Genomic DNA, 23,045 nt, shown 5'->3' with positions numbered 1-23,045 from the left:
CTGAACTTCCTATAAGAAACAACTTTCTACAAACCTAAAATGTGTCAAACAGTATACAGAAGTCAACCTTTTAAAACTGGAAACATTTACTTGCTGCAACAAAAATGCCACTGTATCAATGACAAATTCATATCAAAAAATGTAAATGCATTCTCATTTTTATAATGCAGAGAAACTCCAAGGCAAAATACAAAAACCACAGTATCTAATCAAGGAAAATCTTTACCAGTTTTCATTTCTTACAATCATCTCACACTTATATACTTCTCATTGTGGTTTATTTCAACTTTAACTTGTAGTTCTTAAAGCTGAAAAATTAAATATGAAAAGCAGAATCACATAGACCAGACTGAATTTTGTCTCCCATCTGTAACAAAACAGTCAGTGCTAGGCTTTTTTTCAAATGTGTGAAAACAAAACAAAAAACATAAAGGAAGGAAATTAAATCCATTTTATCTCTTCTGTTCCTTTATGCTTAAAGAAAAATGACCAACACAAAGAAATGCTATTCAGATGGTTTTTTTCCTTTCACTTTCTTAGGGAGTCTGCAAATGCTGCCTGTTTTTTCTTTATGTTTTCATTGAGAAAAGAAATTTTCCTGAAGGCTTTACTTTTCCCTCATCAAAATACAAGTTTTACTTATTTTTCTTCTGGATTAACAAGCAAAATCAACTAAAGCAGCAAACTGTTTTCCTATTAGCTGAATACTTTTCAATTACTGGATGCATAATGTAACTAAATGGTATTATGGGAACTCACTCTTCTAAAGCAATACTCTAAGTCATTAACAGCAGTGGTAGAAGTTTTGTGTAAGAGAACTTGTGGTATTCACGTTGCTTTATTCTACTATCCTCAAAATTTTAGCTGCTCAAGACCCTCTCTGTGCTTTGCAAGGAGTTTAAAGAACAACACAGTTTGCTGAAAGAAGTAGAAGTACCAACAAGGCAGGATGTATAATCAGAACCATGTAAGTATATTCACCAAAATTCAGTGTTCTGTATAAATTACAATCACAAAAATGGTTTTCAGTCCCAGATAGTGCAAGCATAAGAAATTATTGCAGTCACAGTCTGAGAAAGTACTGTATCCCCGTTACTTCTTTCATGTACTCAAATATCTGATCTGTATTAAGTCTTTAGCCTACTATGAAGTACAGTATAGTAGCATTCAGAATGAGGCTACAAAAGAAGACGTTTTACTGTTCAGAGCAAATTGCAAAACTGTTAATGTTTCATATAAATTATAATAAAGATTTCCCTCTCACCATTTCTTTGGTAAAAATGACTGTGTCACATTTGTTTCATCAGATAGTAAAAGGTATTTTCTTTGGTGGAAATACTTTTTTGATCTTACCTGTCCAGCTTTATAAAACACATTCTTATATTAACCATTCATTCAGTGAATACAAGGTTAGTTCCAGTTTAAGACACAAAATCAAACAGATCAGTCACACTAACAGAAAACCTAAACACAGAAAACTTCTAGTAGTAAAAAGACAAAGAGTGTTACAGACAGCAAAAGTCTAAATGCAGTACATCAGATTATCATCTCTAAAACATGAGCAGTTTCACAGCATCTTTTTTCTCATAAGCACAGAGGACTTTACTTAGAAATACAGTGTATGTTTAAAATGCATAGTCGCATACATCTTCTGTAGCTTTGTGATGATTTCCACTTCTGTTGGCTTAAGTCTCCTGCAATAAAAAAGAATAAACACATTGCATTATAATAGGAAGTCTACTATTTTGCTGCTTAGTGTTTTCCCATATTTGTTTGAAAATAAACTTCATTCTGCTCCTCCCCCCACCCCACCACTGAGAAGGCTGGGGTGCGTCCAAGGAGTTGGGACAGCCAGACTAGCCGACACCAGCTGACCACAGGGATATTCCATCCCATTTGGCATGATTTTCAGCATATAAAGCTGGGGGAAGAAGGGGAAATTCAGAGTGATGGTATTTGTCCTCCCAATTAACTCAAGAAGCTATTATGCAAGGTGGAGCATGATGGAGCCCTGTTCGTCCAGAGATAGCTGAACACCTGTCTGCCCTTGGTAAATAGTGAATGAATCCTTTGTTTTGCTTGTGTGTGCAGCTTCTACTTTCCCTATTAAGCTCTCTGTATTACAGCCCACGCAGTCACTCACGTTTACTCATCTGATTCTCTCCCCCATCCCACCAGAGAGCAAAAGTGGCTGCACGGGGCTTGAGTTGCCAGCTGGGGCTAATCCTGAACACTTACGGGAAATGTTAAGTCAGAGCAATCAAAAGTAAAATAACACGCAGGAAATTGAGGAGACAATATTTTCTTGGAACATAATTTTCTTGTTTCCTGATTTGTTACTCTCTTTACATGAGTTTTACCTGACATTTCTCTTTCTGTTCTTTAAAACAAAGGGTATGGGAACAACCTTTATTCAAGTAGACAGCTTGAAATGAGGATAAACAGTATCAGAGCAACTATTATTTTGTGAATGCAAAGTCATTCACAACTGTCATCTACAGATGAGAGCTTGGGGTGCCAGATGCAGAGGGGAAATAGTGTAGGAGTGGTCCTCGACTGACAGACCATCCTTTGACAAGCATTTCCAGCTAGCATAAGCAGCCTATAATCAGACTGTAAACCGGGTAGAGAATCAGAAAGTTCATTACATAGTTTTCATAGGGCTACATACCCTCTGCTTCCTTATTCTACCACTAATCCTTTTGAGTCACCATCTATTAAGCTCTTTTTTCCCTAGACTGCTCTAATCCCTGCTTCATCTCTCCAGTACTATCACATTCCCTACTTGCTATTACACTTGGATCCTTCCTCCATGAACTCACTCAACATCCAAAATACAGCCTGAAAGAGCAGGATTTTGAATACAGTAGCAATTCTTATGAATCTCAGCTCCTATCCTGGCATTCACGGGACTGTTTCATGAGCCAAGCAGCTAGGCAGGTTAACCTGGGTCCCATTTTTAAAACTGCATGGGTTAACAGAACTATTAAATCACAGTGACAACAGAATAGAGTTAAAAGAATTTGGACTTGCTTTCTTACTTGACTGTACGTTGTTTCACCTAAACAATGGTTCAATTACTATACTGCTACCACACAAAACCCAGATTGGGATGGCACAGTGGACTTCTTTGTCCTAGTATTAGGCTGCTCAAGAGAAAGGAAAACTCTGGTCTCTGTTTCAACTCTTACCTTTTCAGGAACTGGATTAAATTCTTCCGTGGCTAGCACTACTGCCTTCACCTGATTTACTAAAAGAAAAAAGAGGCTGAATTCCAAAACCCATCTTTAGGTGGAAGATACCACAATTATTCCAGTCCCACGGCCCAACCAGAGTACATCTCAAATGCATTAGATTTTCTCTTTCAGCATGTGAAGAAAAAAGATTAGAAGAAATTAAGCAACCAAAATACTGACTCAAAGTCCTTCAACCAAGAAGTGAAGACTCAACTCAGTCACTCCCAAAAACTCCACAAAACTATGGGCAGAAGTTAGAACAGTAATAGCATTCCCACATGATTCCTGCACTATCATTTCATTCAATGTAAGGAATTTGTATTCAAAATGAATACTCAAACAATATACAAGCAGTATACCTCAATGTTCTCAGAACATGGAATGGAACAGACATATGATTACTCCTTCCAGAGCAACTGCAACTAGTTTACGGTGTGGATCACAATCAAGACTTGAATTAAAAATTCTCTTGCTAAAAAAAAAATTTTGTGAATCATTATGTTGCCACCTAAATATATAGTTGGATGTGACATTTAAATTATAGCCTCATCAACCAAGTTCAGGTGTACTAGTCATCCCACACGTAACAGAAGTGTTCCTTTGGAGCCATAAACCTTAATTCTAAACAGCTAACAGTTTAAGTAACATTCAGTTCTTGAAATCAGAGAAGTACATAGCTAAATAAATTTTCATCTTATGTTTTTATCTAAGATAGAATTCCACAATAAAGATTAAGCAGAACCACATCCCGCAAGCATTAAAATATTATTTTAGTGCACTAGTCTTTCTAATAATCATATTTTAATACAGTTTCTGTGAGTTTACAAGAAGAAGGGCTGCACATAAGCGCAATTATTCAATTTTCAATCCAAGACATATACCCAAATATTGAGCCAAGTAATAGCATACTATATTCCCAAGACATACTGCCACTTTGTACTATAATTGAGTTAGAGCTTTAAATCTGTTCAGATAAGGGGAAAAGCAGCAAAACGTATTTTCAGCTTGTGCTGGCAAAAGGAATGAGAAAGTGAATGCAACACAGGGAAACAAAGGTGACTGCAGAAAAAAAAATTCAAGGAGGGAGGAAAAAAGAGCTGCTCAGAAGAAAAGGGGAGATAAACACAGGAGAGAAGCAACAGAGGGGAGAAAAACTACAATAGACTGAACAGATCTAAAAGGAGAAACTTTCCTCTTGTTTTAGGGTGTGTACAGGCCAGATGAGGCAACTGGGCTTCAGAAGATGCGTAGGAAGTAGAGCACATTTTAGCAAGCAAGCCTATAGGCATGCACCATCCTATGGATGGGGGAGTCAGCATGGGAGCACAGACTCTCAAGCAGCAGAAGAGCAACCCAAGTGCCAACACCTGCTCCTTTGTTTCCAGCAGTGCAGCCAGTCCTGTGCCCAGGGTGCCCAAGTTATCAGCACCATGCAAGATCACCTCCGAGCAGTTGGAGTCACCCACTGAAACAGCCAACAAGGCCAGCTCCGAACACACCCCCGCAGCTACAAGCTTACCTAGGGGAGTCAGGGCTTCGACCAAGGGAAAGGGAGAGAAATGTATGTTACTATGGACAAATTTGTATTTTAAAAAAATTCTAAGCCTCTTCTGGGAAATTTCCATATGAAAGTTATTTCCTTGCAATTTACAGTCATAATGAGGACAGATGGTGCTCTCAATAAAAAAAAAAAAGTAAAAGAGAAATAGCTTCATCTCCAAATCAAGTGCCAGGTAGAAAATAGAGTTCTACTCACTTTGGAACTAGGAATTCTTGAGGAAAATAATAAAACTGTACTTCCACATTCATCATCATCCCTTACCAACCAAGTCAACAACAAAATATAACTCTGTACATCAGTAATACACAAAAGAAAAAATATTTAACTACAGTATAGAAATTCTTTACTTACAGTTGCTCAGTTTGGTCACATGCTTTTTCACCTTCAGCAGAACAGATAAAAAAGGATTAAAATCGCAATTTAATAAACAATAGAGAAATTCTGATTTAGTGTATTGTTTACTCATTTTTTAATTAAAACAAAATCTTGGTTTTTCACTTAATTTTCTTAAATCTGTAATTCAAATTATCTTGTTTCTCTGCTCAGTGAAATTACCTCCAAATTTGTCAAAAAGCTTATTTTGATAATGTTCCATTAATCTGATTTTAATACAAAATATATTTTATATGTTTTATATGTTTACACATTCCTATATTGTAAAATATTGATACATGCATGTATGCATTAAACACACATATAAAAATACTTTATAATTTCTCTTTCATCTTGCATATCTGGTTCTGCTGACCCCTAGTTTGCCTTAGGTTCAGCAACCAGCATTCTGGCTTAATGCCCTTTTCCTTCTTACTTTGTTTCTTTAAACAGATTTAAAGCTACTATGAGTTGCTTCCATTCCTAAGCATTCCCTAAAAAAGTACAGCCTCTAAATTTCCTTGTATTCTAAAGAAAAAAAAATCAACACTAAATCAAACCCTTTATGGGAAAATATTGCTTATTGAATGCACTTTGCATTAGATTTAAGACTCATGGAAGAGATTTAAATATCTAAAATAATGAATGCTGTGTTCTAGAAAAAGTATTTTATCACAAAGAAATTATGTAAAATTCACATTAAACTTAATGTATAAAGTGCTGTGGTCATACCTTTGGCTGCAATTTCAATGGAAAGCTAGAAATCATTAAAAAAAACCCTGAACAACTTACCTGTACATTTTCCTTTCCTTTTCGAATACAACTCATAAAGGATAATGGTAGTTACCAAAATAAGAACTTCAGCCACAATTGCTACAAAGGGTTTGAGAGGTGCCATGATGGACAGAACATTAAGTTTCATCTTCTTTTCACTTTTCCCTAACTTGAAAGCAGCTTCACACCAATAGACACCAGCATCTTCCTTGGTGAGCTTGAGTATCCTCAGACGGGTTACATTGGCAGACAGTCTGTCAGTCAGGTACTTGTCTGTCCTCAAAGATTCATTAATGACAACCTAAAAATAAAAATACATTACATGTCTTATTAATGTAGTAAGTGCTTAGTCAAACTATATCATGGACAAATAGTTCTATACAGAGATGTAAAAGGGGAGAGGAACAAGTGGCAATCGTGACACGATTACTTCACCTCCAAGAGAAGGATTTATTTTAGGTGGCCACCCTGGTTCCCTTTAGATTCAAAGGAAATATGAACTTTCAGTGGGTTAATTGCATTTTTTATCTCAAGTCAGCTAAAAGATACCTTTGACTCTCTGACGACAAAGGCATCCTCAGGTGCCAATATCTAATGCACAGGTTTCACCGCAGCGCAAAGCATAAACTTTCATGGGCACTGAAATGTGAACACTGGGAAATACCCTGACAGTCTCACAAGTTAGTGCTACTCTCCAGCAGTACAATGGAAATAAATCTTTAACTCCTCTCAAGAGCCCTCAGAAAAGGGCTAGAACCCAGTGGCTATACTTCCCTGGGAGATCATGAGGCCGTGAAACAGAATTAGTTGTCCCTGGAGGAGAAAGAGAAGGGACATACTTGTGTCCTCTGTCAGTCCTACAAGATCTTACAGGCCTTCAAAAGGGTGTCCCACCATAAGATTTCTTTGTATCAAGTGGTAAGATTTGAGCAATATAGCCATCATAAATACAGCAAAACCAAGTCTCCCAAGACTCGCCTTATTTGTTTTACTCTTATGTAGTCTACAGGAATATGGCAGGGACTTCTTGGAAAGGAAACATCAAACAAACCAGAAAAAAATCTACATCCCAGTAACAGTGATTACTTCTAAGCATCACATATTTTTTTCCACATACAGACTTAACATTAAAGTTAATGGGAATGCAGTTTGTAAAGCCTTCAATCAAGAGCTATTATACTTTACACATTGTCTATACTTTGCCACACTGTTTTGCCTGGCCAACAGATGGAGACCTTACCAGCTTACTTCCACTCATCATATACCAGGTCCAAGCCATGGGAGTAGAGTCAGTTTTACAAACCATTACAGCTGTATCTCTTTCATAAGTGATTAGTTTTTCTCTTGCTTCAATTTTCGGTACTAAGAACAAGAAGGAAAAATTCATCAAGTGAGAGGTACAGGTTTGAATTAGTATTACAAAAAGAATATATTCAGTTATGTATTTATAGTAGTCTATTCGCTCCTCTTTCTCTTAAACACAGATGATTCTATCATTCATGACATGACGTAAATGAGGAGTCATTTCATGCTGATATTTCATATACAGAATTTGTAAAGAAGACTACAGGAAACCTTTTCTCAGTTGCTGTGCGATCTCTGCTGTGCCAATTAATACCAAATACCAAGTGATAATCAGATTGTGGTTTCTACCCTTGCCCATTTCCTCCTTACCTTCCTTGACAGCTGCAAGCTACATGCTTCAGTTTTAGTACACTAGAAACAAACACAGAATTTTCCTGCAATTTCACTCAATCTACAACAACTGACAGAAGTCTATTCCAGCCACAATGCAACTAACATAATGGTATCTGGCAAGTTGTGCATGCAGAGAACTTTTCTAAAATTAAGACAAAACTGCGAATTGAAGATTTGTAGTTACAAATAATTACTGAGCTGAAGCAATGACTTTTTGATGCATGACAATAAATAGGATTTTTTACCTTATCTTGCTGAGGACAGAATACAGCCAACAAGGAACAAGACATCAGTTTAACTTCAGAGCTACTTTCCCAAACCATTTTAATTGCAGATGTCCTACAAGCTTTCAAAAGCCCAAAAAGGCTGTTGAATGTATTGAGGTTATCCAACAGATACTGTCAGTGCTTAGCAATTACATCATGCTAAAGTATGTATTTCCCCTCCCCTCTCCTTTCCTTCTTTATTAGGATGTTCACCAACATGTTTTCCTCAGAACCAATTATTTTTAAATTTTTCTTAAAGTTTCATTGCTCTACTTGGTACCTGCAGATCCAGTAAATACTTTAAATTATACTGATCACACTAAACAGGCCAAGTACTTGCTTTCAGCAGTTATGATGAAGTTGATACAAACTAAGATTGTTCTTGGTCCCCCTCTTCTTGACTACCCGAGTACTTTATTTTTCCAAAAAAAGCTGACTTCTCATGTATTCAAAGTTAAGAGTTTCCAGTCCAGAAACATAAACCAAATTTTTTAATAAGCACAATTGCTTTCAGCCTCATTTGCTGCACAATACATCAATCCAGCCTCATTACTAATGAAGTCTCACTCCATGTGTATGTATTATCAGTGAACACTACCCATAAGAATACTGGCAGAGTATGTTCACTGCTATGAGTAAAAGGGACAACCTCACTAATAACTGCTGCCACCTACCCTGCAATTTAGAGAAGAAAAAGACAAAAGAAGGTTGGGGTAAATAAAAAAAAAAAAAAAAAAAAGGAATAAGAGGAAACAAACAAAACCCACATATACTACCCAGCACAACAAGCTTATGTGATAGGCAAGAAGATTTAGCCATGCTGATCAGTGGCAAAGCACAGCTATAGGTATACCAGCAATACATGTGAGCACATTAGCCATGATTAAGGATTTGAATATCCACCATGGATCCACCCATGCTTATGGATCGCTGAACAAAGGGCAAACACAAACAAGTCTGTTCTACCCTTTCACAAGCTTGCAACACTTCTCAACACTTAAGAATACCCATGGGATGTTCTCTGTGTTCAAAAATTTGAACTTCCTCTAAATACCTCGTTGTCTGAAGACATGAATAAAAACCTAACTCCCCAAAATCTGCAGGGTTACATCAGGCCAGGAAGCAGGGGGGAAAGGAGAGGTAACACATTCAGTAATGCCAAACTGCCTAGTGAAAGAGCTATTGCAGTTAGTTACAGCAGTGATGACTTTAGCCTCTGAGCTTACACCAACACATTACTCATCTTTCAGTCTGAGAATTGTTCTCCCTGCATTATTGACTGGAAGATTCAAGGACTTCTCTCTCCCATTTCCTTCTCTCTTGCATTAATCATAGAAAGTGTCAAGCCGGTACTTTTTACGGCATCAGAAGTGGTGGCATTCAACCACTGTGAAGCAATTCTCCTATGTTCTTATAATAAATCAACCAGTCCTATGCAGTGTTCTGGAAAAGATGACTTCCGTATTGAGTCATTGCTGCCCTTATTGAAATAGATATTGTATACTTTCCAAAAAAAAAAAAGTCTCCTTAGACGTTTTTTTTTCATCAAAACAAACAAGGTTAGCTATTCAACTAAACCTTACCCACATGCTGACAGGAAAAATACATAATCATTTTCATAGATTAAAAGGCTTGAATAAACTACAATTTTGTCTTCATTCAGTATTACAAGCTAGTCTCCCCTGGCTGTAAATCTGAAACCAGGTATCAACATTAAAGATTTGAGCACACATGAGATTTGCTGAAGTCATATTACCAGATGCCCCACTGAACAAAGGCGGCTTGCAACACTAAGAATAAAAAAGCCCTGCTAGTTAAAATTAGGTAAAGATATTGAAGGGTTGGGGTTTCTCAGAGTCTGTGGTCAGAGAAAAACTCTCATGTACGAGCCTGTAGATCCTTCACAGATTAAATGCTTCCCTTGCTCTGTGCAAAACTTGGGTAGTGGGAACAGAGAAGGGAATAAGTCTCTTGTGAGAGTTATCCATCATAACAGCAGCTTGTATTAGTTTCCTTTCCACACATCTTCCACTCACCTAACAGTGTCAGGGGTAACATTACTGGAGAAGAGAACAGAAGAAAGAGCACTCATACTGCCCCCAGTGAAGCACCTAATTGTTCATATAAGTGCTATTCTTACAAAGAATAAAAGATGCGCTAAAGCAGTAATTTACTGTTTCAGAAACATAACTGAAATTTTTAAAATACCTGCTTCTATTCTACCAATCTTTGCTTCACATTTAACACCACACCTCAGACCAAACTTTCAAGTTACTGGCTCTGCTCTTTGAAGAATTTATCTGAGACATATCCTTTATTCCCATCCCCCAGAAAGTGAAGACTTTTTATTCAGGCTCTAGGGATGGAGAGGTAAAGAGGGATCAGTTACTCATTAAGGGAAAAAAAGCAGACCTGTATGTTCTTTTGGTTGTCAGAAATTTTTTTTTAAAATCTTTTTAGTTTTTGCTACAGAATTAACTTTGAAAATAATTCTCACTTAGCTTGACCTTATTAGTCACTGCTTATCAAATTAAGTTGCAATGTCCATACTACCTAGAAGCCATATTAATATAGGTTTGCGGTGCTCAGGCGAAACAAAAATTTAAAATCAATACAAATTCATTAAATACAATTACCGTGTAAATGAAATGTAGCACTGATTTCTTCTTCACCTTTCAGAATACAACTGTAACTTCCCATCTTACTGCTATCCACAATCACCAATCTTAAAAAAAAAAAAAAAAATCACTCATTTGCTTTTTGCATGTATTTTCTTTTGTCCTGCAACTATCAGTGACTGCTAATTAGCATTCTAAAGAAAACAGTAAGGATTAGTAGCATAGAACATACATCACTGAAACACTAGGATTCAGGTTTAGTGCAGTGCAGAAACAGTATGACATTTTTAAGAAAAGAGAAGACCTTGTACAACCACACTTGAGAACATAATCACTTTCACTCTTCATGGTCATAGAAGGCCAAAACATCTTTAAGCAGTATGATCTGTAAGTTACCAAATGAGAATCAGGCTCACCATGTCAACTATTTAGCATGTCCTATGTAGGACTTTAGGAAGAACAAACCATGGAAGTAATCTCCTCTGAAACCAGTTAGTTCAACACAAAAAGGCGTTTTGAAGATCTTCCACCTAATAGTGTCCAGCTTCTTCTCCACTGGCAAACTATAGGTTTCACTAGCACTTTGAAAAAGACCTGCATGGTTGTGCTTGTGTATATGAAATATCAGAAAGTGACACTGTCATGGTATTTTCTATCATAGAAATTTTATGAAAGCTTTATTGCTGTTAAGAAACCTAAGCTATATAGAAATGGAGACCACCTGGTTAAAAATGTGTAAACAGCCTAATTTTAAAGAACAGCAGTAAACTGCATTACTTGTAGATAGGTTTCTATAACATCTGAGTTTCTGTAGAGGTTTGAAAGAGTTAAGAAAGCCTTCAAAACATCTTTAGTGTGATGATGACTTCTTCTGTTTTGCTAATTATGAATGAAAGAATCTGGCCATTGATGCTTTTCAGACTTCTGCAAAGCAGTAATGAGGTGGAAAAAACAAATGTTAAAAGAGAAATTGCTAAAATACCTCAACCTCAGACTGATATCACTACTGCACTTACTGGACAGAACTAGTCAACTTCAAAGAACTGTGTCCTTATTTATGTTGTTTTCTTTCATTATGTTCTTTTTTTTTGTTTTGTTTGTTTTTTTTTTTCCCAGCACTAGAGGAAGAACAGGAGTTCCTCCTCCAGACTTGAGGTACCTGCACCCTTTCTCCTTTCTTGCACCTTCAATATGATTATCTTTGCATTTGGCTCTTTTGCAATATATACACGACTGACATTGGGCAGTTTATATACATGTGATAACCCTTTAGAGCCTGCAATTACACTGTCAAGAATGTCACTTACTTGATGCTCCAGCTGTTCTCAGTTTTACTGGTGTGACTGATTGTTTCATTTCCCCTTTTCCAAGTCACTTGAGGCCTTTTCAAACGAGAATTTGGATCTAATTTACATGACAGTTCAACTGTAGTTGCATTAGCCAAACTGATATTTCTTTCCAGTAAAGTACTAGGAGGACCTAGAAGAAGTTTAAAAAAATTTTAATTAAAAAACCCCCATATTTCATGCTGGGGGAAAGAAGAGATTGGAAGACTGGGTTTACATGTGCAGGATTACAGCTGAATACAGAGCACTACTCATACTTTACAGGGTAAAACAAAAACTCTGCAATATAGCTCAGTAATGTTCTTAAGCCACATTATCATACAAATTCATTAGAAATACAACACACTCCATTTTGTAGGTAAACTTCCTAGTTTACCTATAAAGGGGTCTAATATAGAAATACAGATAATGATTTCACTGAAAGCAAGGTAAATTCATGTGTTGACATGATTTAATCCCAACAAAAAACATTAAGTATGTAGTAAGTACATATAAAGTGAAATTAATGTCAAGAAGAGTAAGCCACAAATATCTATAACCCTCTGGATTTTAGACAGTTGCAGATTTTTACGATACTGAGAGCACAGCCATATCCTAATTGTAGGGAAGTTGCTGATAAAATCCATAGCCCTAACACTGTTGGATCACAGTTGGATCTGGTCTTTCACACTACAGATACTCCAGCTGAAATCAAATCATCTTCAAACCAGTCTATGGCTGCCTTTGCCTTCCTGACAAGTCAGCAGAATTACAATGTGAAAACATTCCAATACAGTAGAGAAACATGATAGGTTTTTGCTTTTAACAAAGTTCACACATATCCAAAAAGTAGACTTTTTACAGCAAGTATCTTCTGACCCACAGAAATGGTCTTTTATAAGAAAACACATTAGACATTGTACCTGTTAGCAATGACATTTTATTCTATAATTGGCCTTTTCTTTCATGCCTTCTAGATAGAAGTGTGGTTAGTCCATCTGAATTCTCTATGAAAATTTATTCCCAAGCATCACCCCAATCCTAGACATACCATGCAGTACTTGATGGTCAAGAAAGTGCAGTTGTATTTCACAGTTTGCATTCTTTCCAAGACAAAAGGAAGCTTTAAGATACAGCTCACTGTCTTAGTAATGCAAGTCATATGTAGGCCACAGCAAGGCCTGGATGAAGTAGAAGCACCAGATACTTCCCACTACAGAATAAGTGAACTTGACTGCATCCGGCAGAGAAATTTATAACCTGAAGAACAGCTCCAGAACTTCAAGTCCCAGTCAAAATATTTCAGACCTGTTGAACTGGAGATAAACTTAGAAGTGCAACACCTCAGCCATTTATAGCAGAGCAAAGTCAGTTATTGAAACATTTATTAGAGCAATTACACAGTAAATGAATCAAGCATAACTCTGTTTGTTGAGGTTGTTTATGATCAACTTTTACAAATGTAATTGGTTTCCCAGCAGAAAAAGTCTTAGGGTCGATTACACTGGCTAAAATAGAATCTGTACCTTTTGAGATTATTTTAAAGCAACCCTTTAAATGAACAGAACAAAGAAACGCTACGATATTAAAGATTAACCACTAGTAAGACTAACATCTTGGGCAACCCTGTACCAAGAGTGCACATACCATAACAGGAAACAGACATTACCTTAAGTTTCCTGCCAGAATAAAATACAGCATAAATGCCGCACAATTATATTCTTAAAATATCATGCCAACACTTTGCAAAACTTTGAGATTTCACTTTTTCCAGTTGTCCAAGAAATTAATTATAAAATATTATTTGGCAACTGGGAACTTCACATCTTCTTTAGGAATGGGTTTAATCTTACCTTTTCTCCATGCTTTAACTCCTATAATGCTGCTAAGCTAACACCTGCACCCTAGCTTATAGGGTCTCTCTGGATTCACTGGTGCAAAAGAATTGTTGCTTCAATTGATGTGGAGGAAGAGATAGCTATGAATTGTATTTACTTGCAGTTTTAATAAAGAATGTAATACTCTACTGCAAAATAGTTGTTAGAACACAATAGTCAATGGTAGTATAAACTTATTTTTATTCTTTTACTGAGCTCATCACGTGCTCACTCTGAGTATCTGCACTCCTACAGCTCACATGAAAGACTGTGTGTAAGCACAGGCACTGGCTATAAAATAATGGAAGACAAAAAATAACACACTCACCAGGAAGGAGTATCTCAGACTGCACAAAAGAGCCATTAGACTGGTGCTCCTTGCTTGGTTGCTTGAGATCTTGTGTGGTAAGACCTGGACCTAACAAGGTTTGGGGCAAAGTAACATAACATATTATCCTATATAAGTAATCACACAGCAGCATGTCAGTAAGGTAGTGCAATCATTACTTACAGCAATCACAGGGGGCGAGGGGGGAATAACCTTGCCAAATGCTGAGTACTAGAGATCCTATTTTATACCTTGTGTGTTAACAGTCAGAATCTTAAAGCAGCAGTATTGTGGGGTTGCTGTTACACCACTTATGCTATGCTAGAAGATGGTTTCCAGCTTTAATGCTGTGACTGTGAATGTCAATACTCTAAAAATGTCATCACTGTTTCACAGTCTGATTCAAAAAGTCACCTATAGCTTACAGATAGATCCTAGAACCATACAGGACTACATCCGTGTTTAAAAAGTTCCTGAAAAAGCAGTAAGCTTTAGAAAAACAAAGAAACAGAGGGACAGAACGCTGCCATTCCCAAAACCATTACTATTTTCTTATACAGCCAGGAAGTCTAGGCAAGAACACCACTAGAACATAGAGATCCTCACTGCTCCACAAAACTTCTGTTGTCCTATCCAGGAAATGTGCTTCCACACATGCTTTTGGAAGAATATCACATGAACAATATCAATATCAATCATCATCTGCAGGACTAAAAACTACTCCTTTTGTAAGGAAAACCTACATTTAAAAGGTTTACTATGGTCTGCAAAATCCTTTTACAAAAGGGCTATGGATCACATACTCTTCAGAGAGATCCTTTATAAAGCCCTACAAAGCTTGATACAGAAACTGTAAGCACAGTCTGTTCCCATCATTTGTTCATACACTTGGTGCATTTCAAGAACAGAAAAAAACTACAGATTAAATTAAATTAATAAACTCCAACAGATGTAGACAACTACAATAACCTTTTAATTTAGTGATGAAACAAAAGAAATAGATTTCCCCCACTCCCACTAGGCACACCAATCATTTTAAGCTGCATCTTACATGCTTGAAAATAATTTGTCAGATATTTCATAATGCATTGCAGAAATACATGAACAGTAATTACTGCCAAATCATACAGCATGAAAATTATTCTGGATTCTGTAGAAGGAAAGGGGCTTCATAATCTCTTCTGCCCATGGATAGAAAAGATGCCTACTGACAACTCAGAAAATAAGAGGAACTGGGCTGCAGCATTAGTCTTCTTCCTGAGAGAAGCATGGGGTGGCAGAATTGATCGCTGTGCAATAGAAATAGAACCTCTGAAAGCCTAGATCTCCTCATAATTACTCCTTCTCCCTTCCTGAATAAAATAAGGAACTTTCAGGTAAAGTTCTTAAACACATGCCTCTCAGCTCAGTGCTGACAGTGGTTCCTGCTAGGAGTTTGCATCTAAAGGCATAAGCAGAGGTACCACATGGCTTTCAAGTTGTTGGGTAATTTCAGAAGGCATCATGCCAGCTCATAGCACAAGGAATGCTGTGCAACAGGCACTCAAACCTTTTGCCTGGCTTGTTCCATCTGCACTTTCATACCTTCCGTCACGTTTCAACCAGTGTAAGTAAAAATAAACCTATATACTAAGGTGGTTGGTGTGGAAGAACAGGGCATGTTGTTAACAGTAGACTGTTCTCAATCTCAGTTAGCAGTCCAAAATGACTTTTCAAGCAAAGGAATCAAAGCTGTCCCTAGCACTAGTCGCTAAGTCCTGCTGCTCTAGCCAAGAACACAAGCAAGCCTTGGTTTCTACCCAATGGAGAAAAAAAACAAGTCCAGTGTTTACCCATGAATCAACATATAAAGGCTGAAAGAGTTCTGGCAAACCTTAGCCTGTCTGTGTGCACAAACACTGAAAACATGCCAAGGCATGTTGGATCACCTGAGTTTCTGTCAGTCTAGTACATGCATCACCTGGTTTGTTATTAAAATCCCTCATGACATGTTCAGAGGGCACCAGTGCCAGTTCATATGGGAGTTGTTACCCATCCACAAAAACTAGACAACCTTTAAAGTGTCTTGCACTCCAACACGATTTTCATACCTTTTATCCTCAATTCACATAGCAAATGAAAATAGACAGGTGAGGTCATATTATATGAAATACTTCCTGTATCTTAGCTTGTACGTCCATTTGTGTTCATGTATGTAGAAGTTACTGAATCTATTAGCTATTGCACAGAGTTACAAAGCTCTGAGGATGAACAGAAGATAAATAGCATTATCTCAAAAAAAAAAAACACCAAACCACAACTGCAGAGGGAGTAACTTGTCATAACTTGATTGAGTTTATGTACAAATATAACTTGCCCCTGTTTTATTTGCACGAATCAACATGAGCTTTGGTACATTGGTAAAATCCTTCTTCTCTGATCTTTAGGGAGAAATAAGAGGTAGATTCAACAATCATTCATTTCTTCTCCTGCCTGGAACTTATTCTCTGCTCCCTGTCAAAACCACAGTTAAGGCCCATAATACAGCAAATAAAAGGAACAATAGATGTTTTGACACAGCAGTAATTTATAAAATAGATGGATGAAGCTAGCAGATACAGTGATGCAAGAGCATTATTACACCTTTTACCAAGACAAGACCATAAGAAGCCCTCACATGAAAAATTATCAGGTCTAAGTGGTAGAACACTCCTGCAATGGTACTACTTTGGGCATTGTCCAACCTCTAGGTTCAATGCCTGCTTTAATGGCATATATGCACAAGCGCAATAGGTCACACAACTGGCATCTGGATAGCTTTTTCCAATACTACAAATACTTACAACACTCAATCTCTTAAAGCAGTGTCTTTAAAAGGCCTAGATGATATTATCTACTTTTGTTTATTCTGAAAAGTGACAATATTTTAAAAGACTTGAGCATGAAACATGCTACATAATAAAAAAGTATCACTAGGAAAAAGTACTGTAAGTTTAGGTGTACTGAAATAAAACAATTACCAGATGATTCCTTAAGTCCAGCTTGCATCTTAGTCAAGGAGTTCGCCTGAGACTGATTGGTATCTTGTGTCGTCATAACTGGATCTAAAAAAAAGTTTAAAGACATTTTGTTTGAGTTAGCAGCTAGTTCATGAAAATGATTCAAGCAGAAGCTCCTCACCTCAGCATTCCTCCTCCATTTCTTCCCAAGTTCTGAGCATATACATGGAAAAAACACACAAGAAGTGTTTTTCAGTAGTTCTTTAGCTCACTTTAGGCAAGAAAATACTAAAGAACAGAGGCAGTATTAATTTCATCTCTAATTTCTGTATACATCTCTTTTCCTGTAGTTAGCCTACAGTCAAGCAAAGCCATTATTCGGAAATATTACAGTAGACTTTATGAACACTGTACTCCTGACTTCTTCCTGGGCTTAGACAACCACTAACTCTAGCTGACTATTTTTAACATGGATTATCAGAACTGCTAACAGAATAAGGATTTCATTACAACCTTAAAAGTCTAGTGTGATCCAGCGAACAAACTTCATTCTTCCTATTAGCACCTTAGTAAGCAAAACAAGATACCTGTATCAAACACGAACTTCAACATATAATACTAATGATGATTTCCATTTTCCTTAACACCACAGCAAATCTGATCCTCCTCCTATAACAGGTTTTTTTCAACAGCCACGTAAGACTCTAGGATTTTGCTTTATGTTCTTGACTGGAGAAAGAGCAGGGGAAGAAGACGACTTGCTTACTTTACATCTTTATGTCATTCTTCTACTAAGAATTCAAGGCAAGTAGATGTTTTAGAAGAATGGAGAGGTTTGTTCCTTCCTTTCTGTTTTCACATTTGGGTGGCAGAGCTAGTTAGCACAAAACAAACAACTATCTTCACATGCTAAGGTACTGCAGGACATATTCTACTGCCACAGCACGCAAGAGTAAGGGACTCTGCCTCTAGTCACACAGGACAAAAAAGGGCACGTTCTTACAGATGCAGTTAAAGTCTTGGGGGCATGGGGATGATAAGCTCTTTCAGGTATCCAAGACAGCAATGAACACACACAGATGAAAATCAAAAAGCTACATCATACATTAAGTTCATTCAAACTTTTTGAGAACTACGTGCCTTCAGCAAAGCTGAAGTCAGCATTCTGCCATTTCCTACAAATGAATGACACTACTAATGCTCCTACCCCATTTCAACACTACAGGCACAGACAACCCACAGACTCTCCCACTGGTACTTTCAGCACACAGTTACTCAAGACTATATCACAGTCATGCCTGGCTTGCACCATCTGCTCTCTCAATCTGCCCAGCATACTTCAACCACTTTGGATCAAAACAAACTAGTCAAAGGATATGATTTAAAAAATTAAGCATTATGGGTTCTTAACAACAGTTTGTTTAATTTGCATACTTTTTCATATTAGACCACTGGTGCCACAGCTAACTCTTCCCTACCAGTCCTTCTCCTAATATAACAATTTAAGAAATCTGCTCTGAAGATCTCCTGGCTTATGACCTAGCCAGTAAGTCTTATTCTCTACTTTACAGAGGTGCTGAGAACAGGAAGAGCTATTATTTTTCTGGTATTCATGGTAAGATTGAAGAAAGCTTCACAGGTTTTTATACCTGCAACATCTTGAGGCATTCTAAGTATGTCATGTATCACCTTCACAGTAATTAAAATCTTCAAAGATTATAAATTTAGAAGGCGCAAGTGCCAAGATGTACAGCAGCTCTATTATCTCTCTGCAGTGAAGGCAGATCACCTTCAACATGGTTTGCATATTAACATGATTCTCATCTTGGCTTTCCTCCTTGATTTACATACTCAGTGAAAGCAGTCAAGTAGTGTTATTTCTTGTCACCATTGCTTTCACATCTTGAGTCTTATCTGTCCATATATCAAACTACACAAACAGAGATAACATTGCACCGCTCTTCTCTCATATACACCTGCTGAACAGCATTAGAGATCAAGGTAAGGCAGCACTGCATGATGTAAGCCAGGCAATGATGTAAACAAGTCAAGTAATTTCTCAAACTACTGAGCCACGGCTGCATGCCTTAGCCTCCAACTGACTTGCATCAGATTTAATCAATAGTGTGGTAGTTTGTAGAGCTTTTGTTCCAAGAGTATGATGTCACTAATTTATTTTTCCACTTTACTTCTGCTCCATACTACAGCCAATATTTGGGGGATAAACTGTGGATGTACCATGCTCGTCACCATCAGAGCTATGCCAGGCTTAAAAATCTATTTGCTCTCTTTCAGCCAGAAAAGCAGCTGAACAAGAAAAGGCTGAAATACTATTTAGTTTAATTTAACATCATTAAGATTTCTTATCAATCATACACTCTGTGTAACTACACAAGCATTCAATTGCATCCCAAAGCAGTGATCAGAACCTCCTAATACTCCCGAGACACCACAGAAACAACATGAAGGACTTCCAAATGCCCTGATAAATTCCCCTCCCTCAGGGCAAATCTGAGAAAAACCCAACCTGTAAATAGAGTCCGTAAAAAGGGAGTGAGTGAGTTCTCTACTCCTAGGTCCCTAGTTTCTTCAGGAGCAGAAGCTGGGATGGGCTGCTTATCCTAAATCAGTCAACTACTTTAGGCAACCACAACAATAACCAAAGAGGCAAGCTCTGAACAACAGTGCTGTGATGTGTTAGAAACTACCCTTAGCTCAACCCAGAATAAAAGCAATGGCTTAAATTTTTCCAAAACAATTATCTAAGTTAAACAACTAAGAATAAAATAGCAGAAAAATAAGTATTTTCTACAAGCTATGTATCTCAAAACAAACATTTAATAGGGCTTTTGTGATATCTACCTGACCAGCTGCCGAAGGCTATGTAACTCAGCTCTCCGGAACTCAGCCATTGTGCACTTAGTACTCACTCTGGTTACTTATACTGCAAGCACTTCTTTTGGTTGAAGAACTCTCACATGTCCAAAACACAGTGTTGGTGGACTTTACTGGAAGACAGTTTTTAGTTCTTCTCCTTCCAAGTAAGCATGAACTTCCCTTTGCTGCAGCTCTGCAGACAGTCCCTGTGCTTGACTAGCTTTATACACATCTGGTTGATAATCACTGGAAGACTAAAATACTTTTCCTTACATCTAAATCATCACAGAAATCACAGTATGAAGCCTCCCTACCTCATTCATATAGCTATAAAAACATTTAATGCAAGCCTAAAAAACCACAGCCTTACCCTATACAAGGAAAAGGTACTAAAGTTGCTGGCTTATTTTTGGTAAAACCATACTCAATATCCATCACCTTAGGAAGATGGTAGATTTGTGGAATTTTGGAAGCAAAAATACAGTATTGTTGTTTGATTTGCTTTGGGTTTTTTTTGTTTTTTTTTTTTTTTTTTTTTTTCGTAAGAGCATATAATTTCACCAATGGCTTTATATATAAACTTAGAATTGCTTCAGCTATCATCACGTTACAATTTTTTGGCAGCAACAGACTTCAGAAAAAAAACCACCTTATGGCAAGTTAGCCACATAGTGACTTACATGTTCCTATAAATATCAGGCAATCTACAGTCACAAAACTTCTCAATGAAGTAAGCTCAATGAAGTTTTGCGTGTGTACAGAAATACACGTGCATATTTTAGACTATTTAAGAACTACAAAGCAAATTTTCCCCTGCACATATAAATATGTATTTTAAACAAGCCTTAAGAACTGCAAAGTATGTTTCCTTTCACATTACATGAGAACTCTACAAATTTTACAAAAATTACCATCGCATGGGAAAAGTACTGCTCCTCTCAGTATTACGGACGCAGGCACAAACATATAACTATTTATATATCGTACACTGAAAATGCAACTGGACTACTGATGGTTAATTCAACTCGCAGCCATGGTGTTTACAAACATATTGTGACAGAACTTCCAGCCTTGGCCTTGGCAAGACCTGTTCTAGAAAGCTCATTTTGCTTTCTAGACAAACATTAGCTATTTTGTAGTTCCTCCTGATATCATTCCATTCTACTCTGCAGTGCCTCCCAGAGCAGGGATTAACAGCAGAATTCCACTGATTTAAGAAATTTAAGAATTAAATTTAAGAAATAAACTCCTATTTCCTGAGTAGTGCCTGGCCCGGTACTAAACTGCTGAAAACTACTACGAGAAGAACAGGACCCAGAAAGCTCAAACCCCTCATCCTTTGTGCATTTTAAATGCCACTTTTAAAACCTCAATATTAAATCCCAAGGAGCATTCTTCACAACTTGCTAGGCATACTGATATTTTAGCATTGTAATCTATCAAGTCGTTCTTCTTTGGCTTTTACTCCAGGATTTAAACGTTTTACTTGGTAAGGATAGGGCAGCAATAGAACACTAAGCCTCAGCCCCTCAGTCCTGCACCTGTGAGCTAGAAAACCCTCCCGTTTCTGAAAGAGGCAGTGCTGAGGCTACGGGACCGCACAGAGCAGATGGGCCGCCACCAGCCACCCCGGTGCGGGCGGACAGCGGTGAGGGGATTAATTCCCCGCTGCCCTAAGAGAGGTCTGAGCGCTGAGGGAGGCAGGGGCGCAGGGGAGGGTCAGGGCCGCTGAGAAGAAGAAACGGCTCTGCCATTTCCCCCAGCAGGGCCGAACACCAGCCGGCCGGCCACCGCTGCGCTCCCCCGGTAGCCGGGGGGACGCTGCGGGGCAGGGAGGACCTTTGCTCCCAGGCCGTGTCCCGGTCCCCCTCGCACCAGCCCGCTCGACGGTAAGGGCGGACGGGACCCGGCCCGCGGCACAAGGGAGCTTTCACATTTACCTGCGGGGCTCCCGCCCGAGAAACTGATGCAGAGCAGCAGCAGCGGCAGCAGGCGCCCCAGGCGCCTCCCGGCGAAGGCGGCAAGCATGATGCCCCAGCCGCGCTCCCCTGGCTCGGCCCGGCTCGGCCCCACAACCCTGGGCTGTGCCGGCTCAGGAAGCCTCGAGCGCACCGAAGCGGCTCTGCGGCAGAGCCGGCTAGTACCGCAGCGACAGGGGTCAAAAGCCGAAGCAAAGCGGCCCCAAATCCACCTATGCAAGGAAAACGACAGGCAAAAACAAAGAGCCAGGCAGACACCCGCTGCTCGGCCGACACCCCTAGGCAAAAGCCGCCTGGTGTGCTCGCCGCCCTTTATGTGGTGGAGGAGGGCGGGGGCGCGCCCCAGTGGCTAATTGGAGCCGAGCCCTGCGCCGGAGCCTCCTGGGAGACCCTCCCGGGGCAGCGGGAGGCTGACAGGGCAGGCAGGGAGACTGACAGGGCAAGCTGGCTGGAGGCTGATGTTTGTGCCTGAGGGCTGCGGCTGCAGGACCAGCGCGGCTGCAGCGGTGCTCGGCGGCAGCCGGCGCTGGCACGTCTTGCCTGGGGCAGAGCCAGGCTGTCCCTCCCCTTTGGTGCTCTTCTGGACAGCCTGGCTTCGACGGTCAGTGGCTCCAGGGCAGCTGGGTTATACTGTATGGGAACTGCGGCTTTTTCACATCTCTTATTTCTAAATCCCCCAGCTTGTACAACAGTGCCCAGGGAGGACCATTTCTCGCAAAAGCTTCTCAGGTCGTTGATTATGGCTTGGTGCAATTGCTTACTCTCTTTCATTCTGTAGTTACCGGTAAATGTACTCATATGTATGTGTACACGCATTTCTTATTGTTCCTTGGTAAATAACTAAATTCTCACTGTACAGTGTGAAATCTGGCAAACTGGCATTCTCCGAAAGAGAAACTTTGTGATGGGATATTTACTGCTTATTCCTTCTCATCAGAAGAGTTCCTTCAGCTAATGCAAAGGTTGAACTTTCTAGGAGCTCTATATCAATGATGCAAAAAGGTCACTGCAAGTAAGCCTTTAGGTCTGATCTTAGGTCTGATGCTGGCAGAGCCATAGGAGTTTATGTAGAACAAATGCCCTGTGCGTTGATTTTCCAGCATTGCACATGTTCATGCTGGGTTCCATATTCTTCAATACCAGCACAATGTCCTTC

General features: G+C 38.8%; 1 protein-coding gene across 2 annotated transcripts; it reads right to left on the bottom strand.

The window, feature by feature from the left end:
* On the bottom strand, nt 1-22,108 carry EMB (embigin). 2 transcript variants are annotated; one of them, XM_027907679.1, is made up of 10 exons: nt 21,845-22,108; nt 17,055-17,138; nt 14,056-14,145; nt 11,833-12,004; nt 10,544-10,632; nt 7,184-7,305; nt 5,962-6,244; nt 5,149-5,179; nt 3,192-3,250; nt 1-1,694 (listed from the first exon to the last, which is right to left on the bottom strand). In XM_027907679.1, exons 1-9 carry the CDS (start codon nt 21,936-21,938, stop codon nt 3,208-3,210), a joined length of 1,008 nt encoding a protein of 335 aa, XP_027763480.1. In that variant the 5' UTR covers nt 21,939-22,108; the 3' UTR covers nt 1-1,694; nt 3,192-3,207. The 2 variants fall into 2 exon arrangements, with proteins under 2 accessions (XP_027763480.1, XP_027763481.1); XM_027907680.1 differs by having other exon boundaries at nt 21,851-22,107.
* Between the last annotated feature and the right edge of the window lie 937 nt (nt 22,109-23,045).

Source organism: Empidonax traillii, unplaced genomic scaffold, assembly GCF_003031625.1.
Source record: "Empidonax traillii isolate 1590-97213 ecotype Southwest subspecies unplaced genomic scaffold, ASM303162v1 scaffold1521:size96596, whole genome shotgun sequence".
In the NCBI taxonomy this organism is placed as follows: Eukaryota; Metazoa; Chordata; class Aves; order Passeriformes; family Tyrannidae; genus Empidonax; species Empidonax traillii.
The sequence above is the reverse complement of the archived record's forward strand: the minus strand, read 5'-3'. Positions and strand labels throughout refer to the sequence as shown.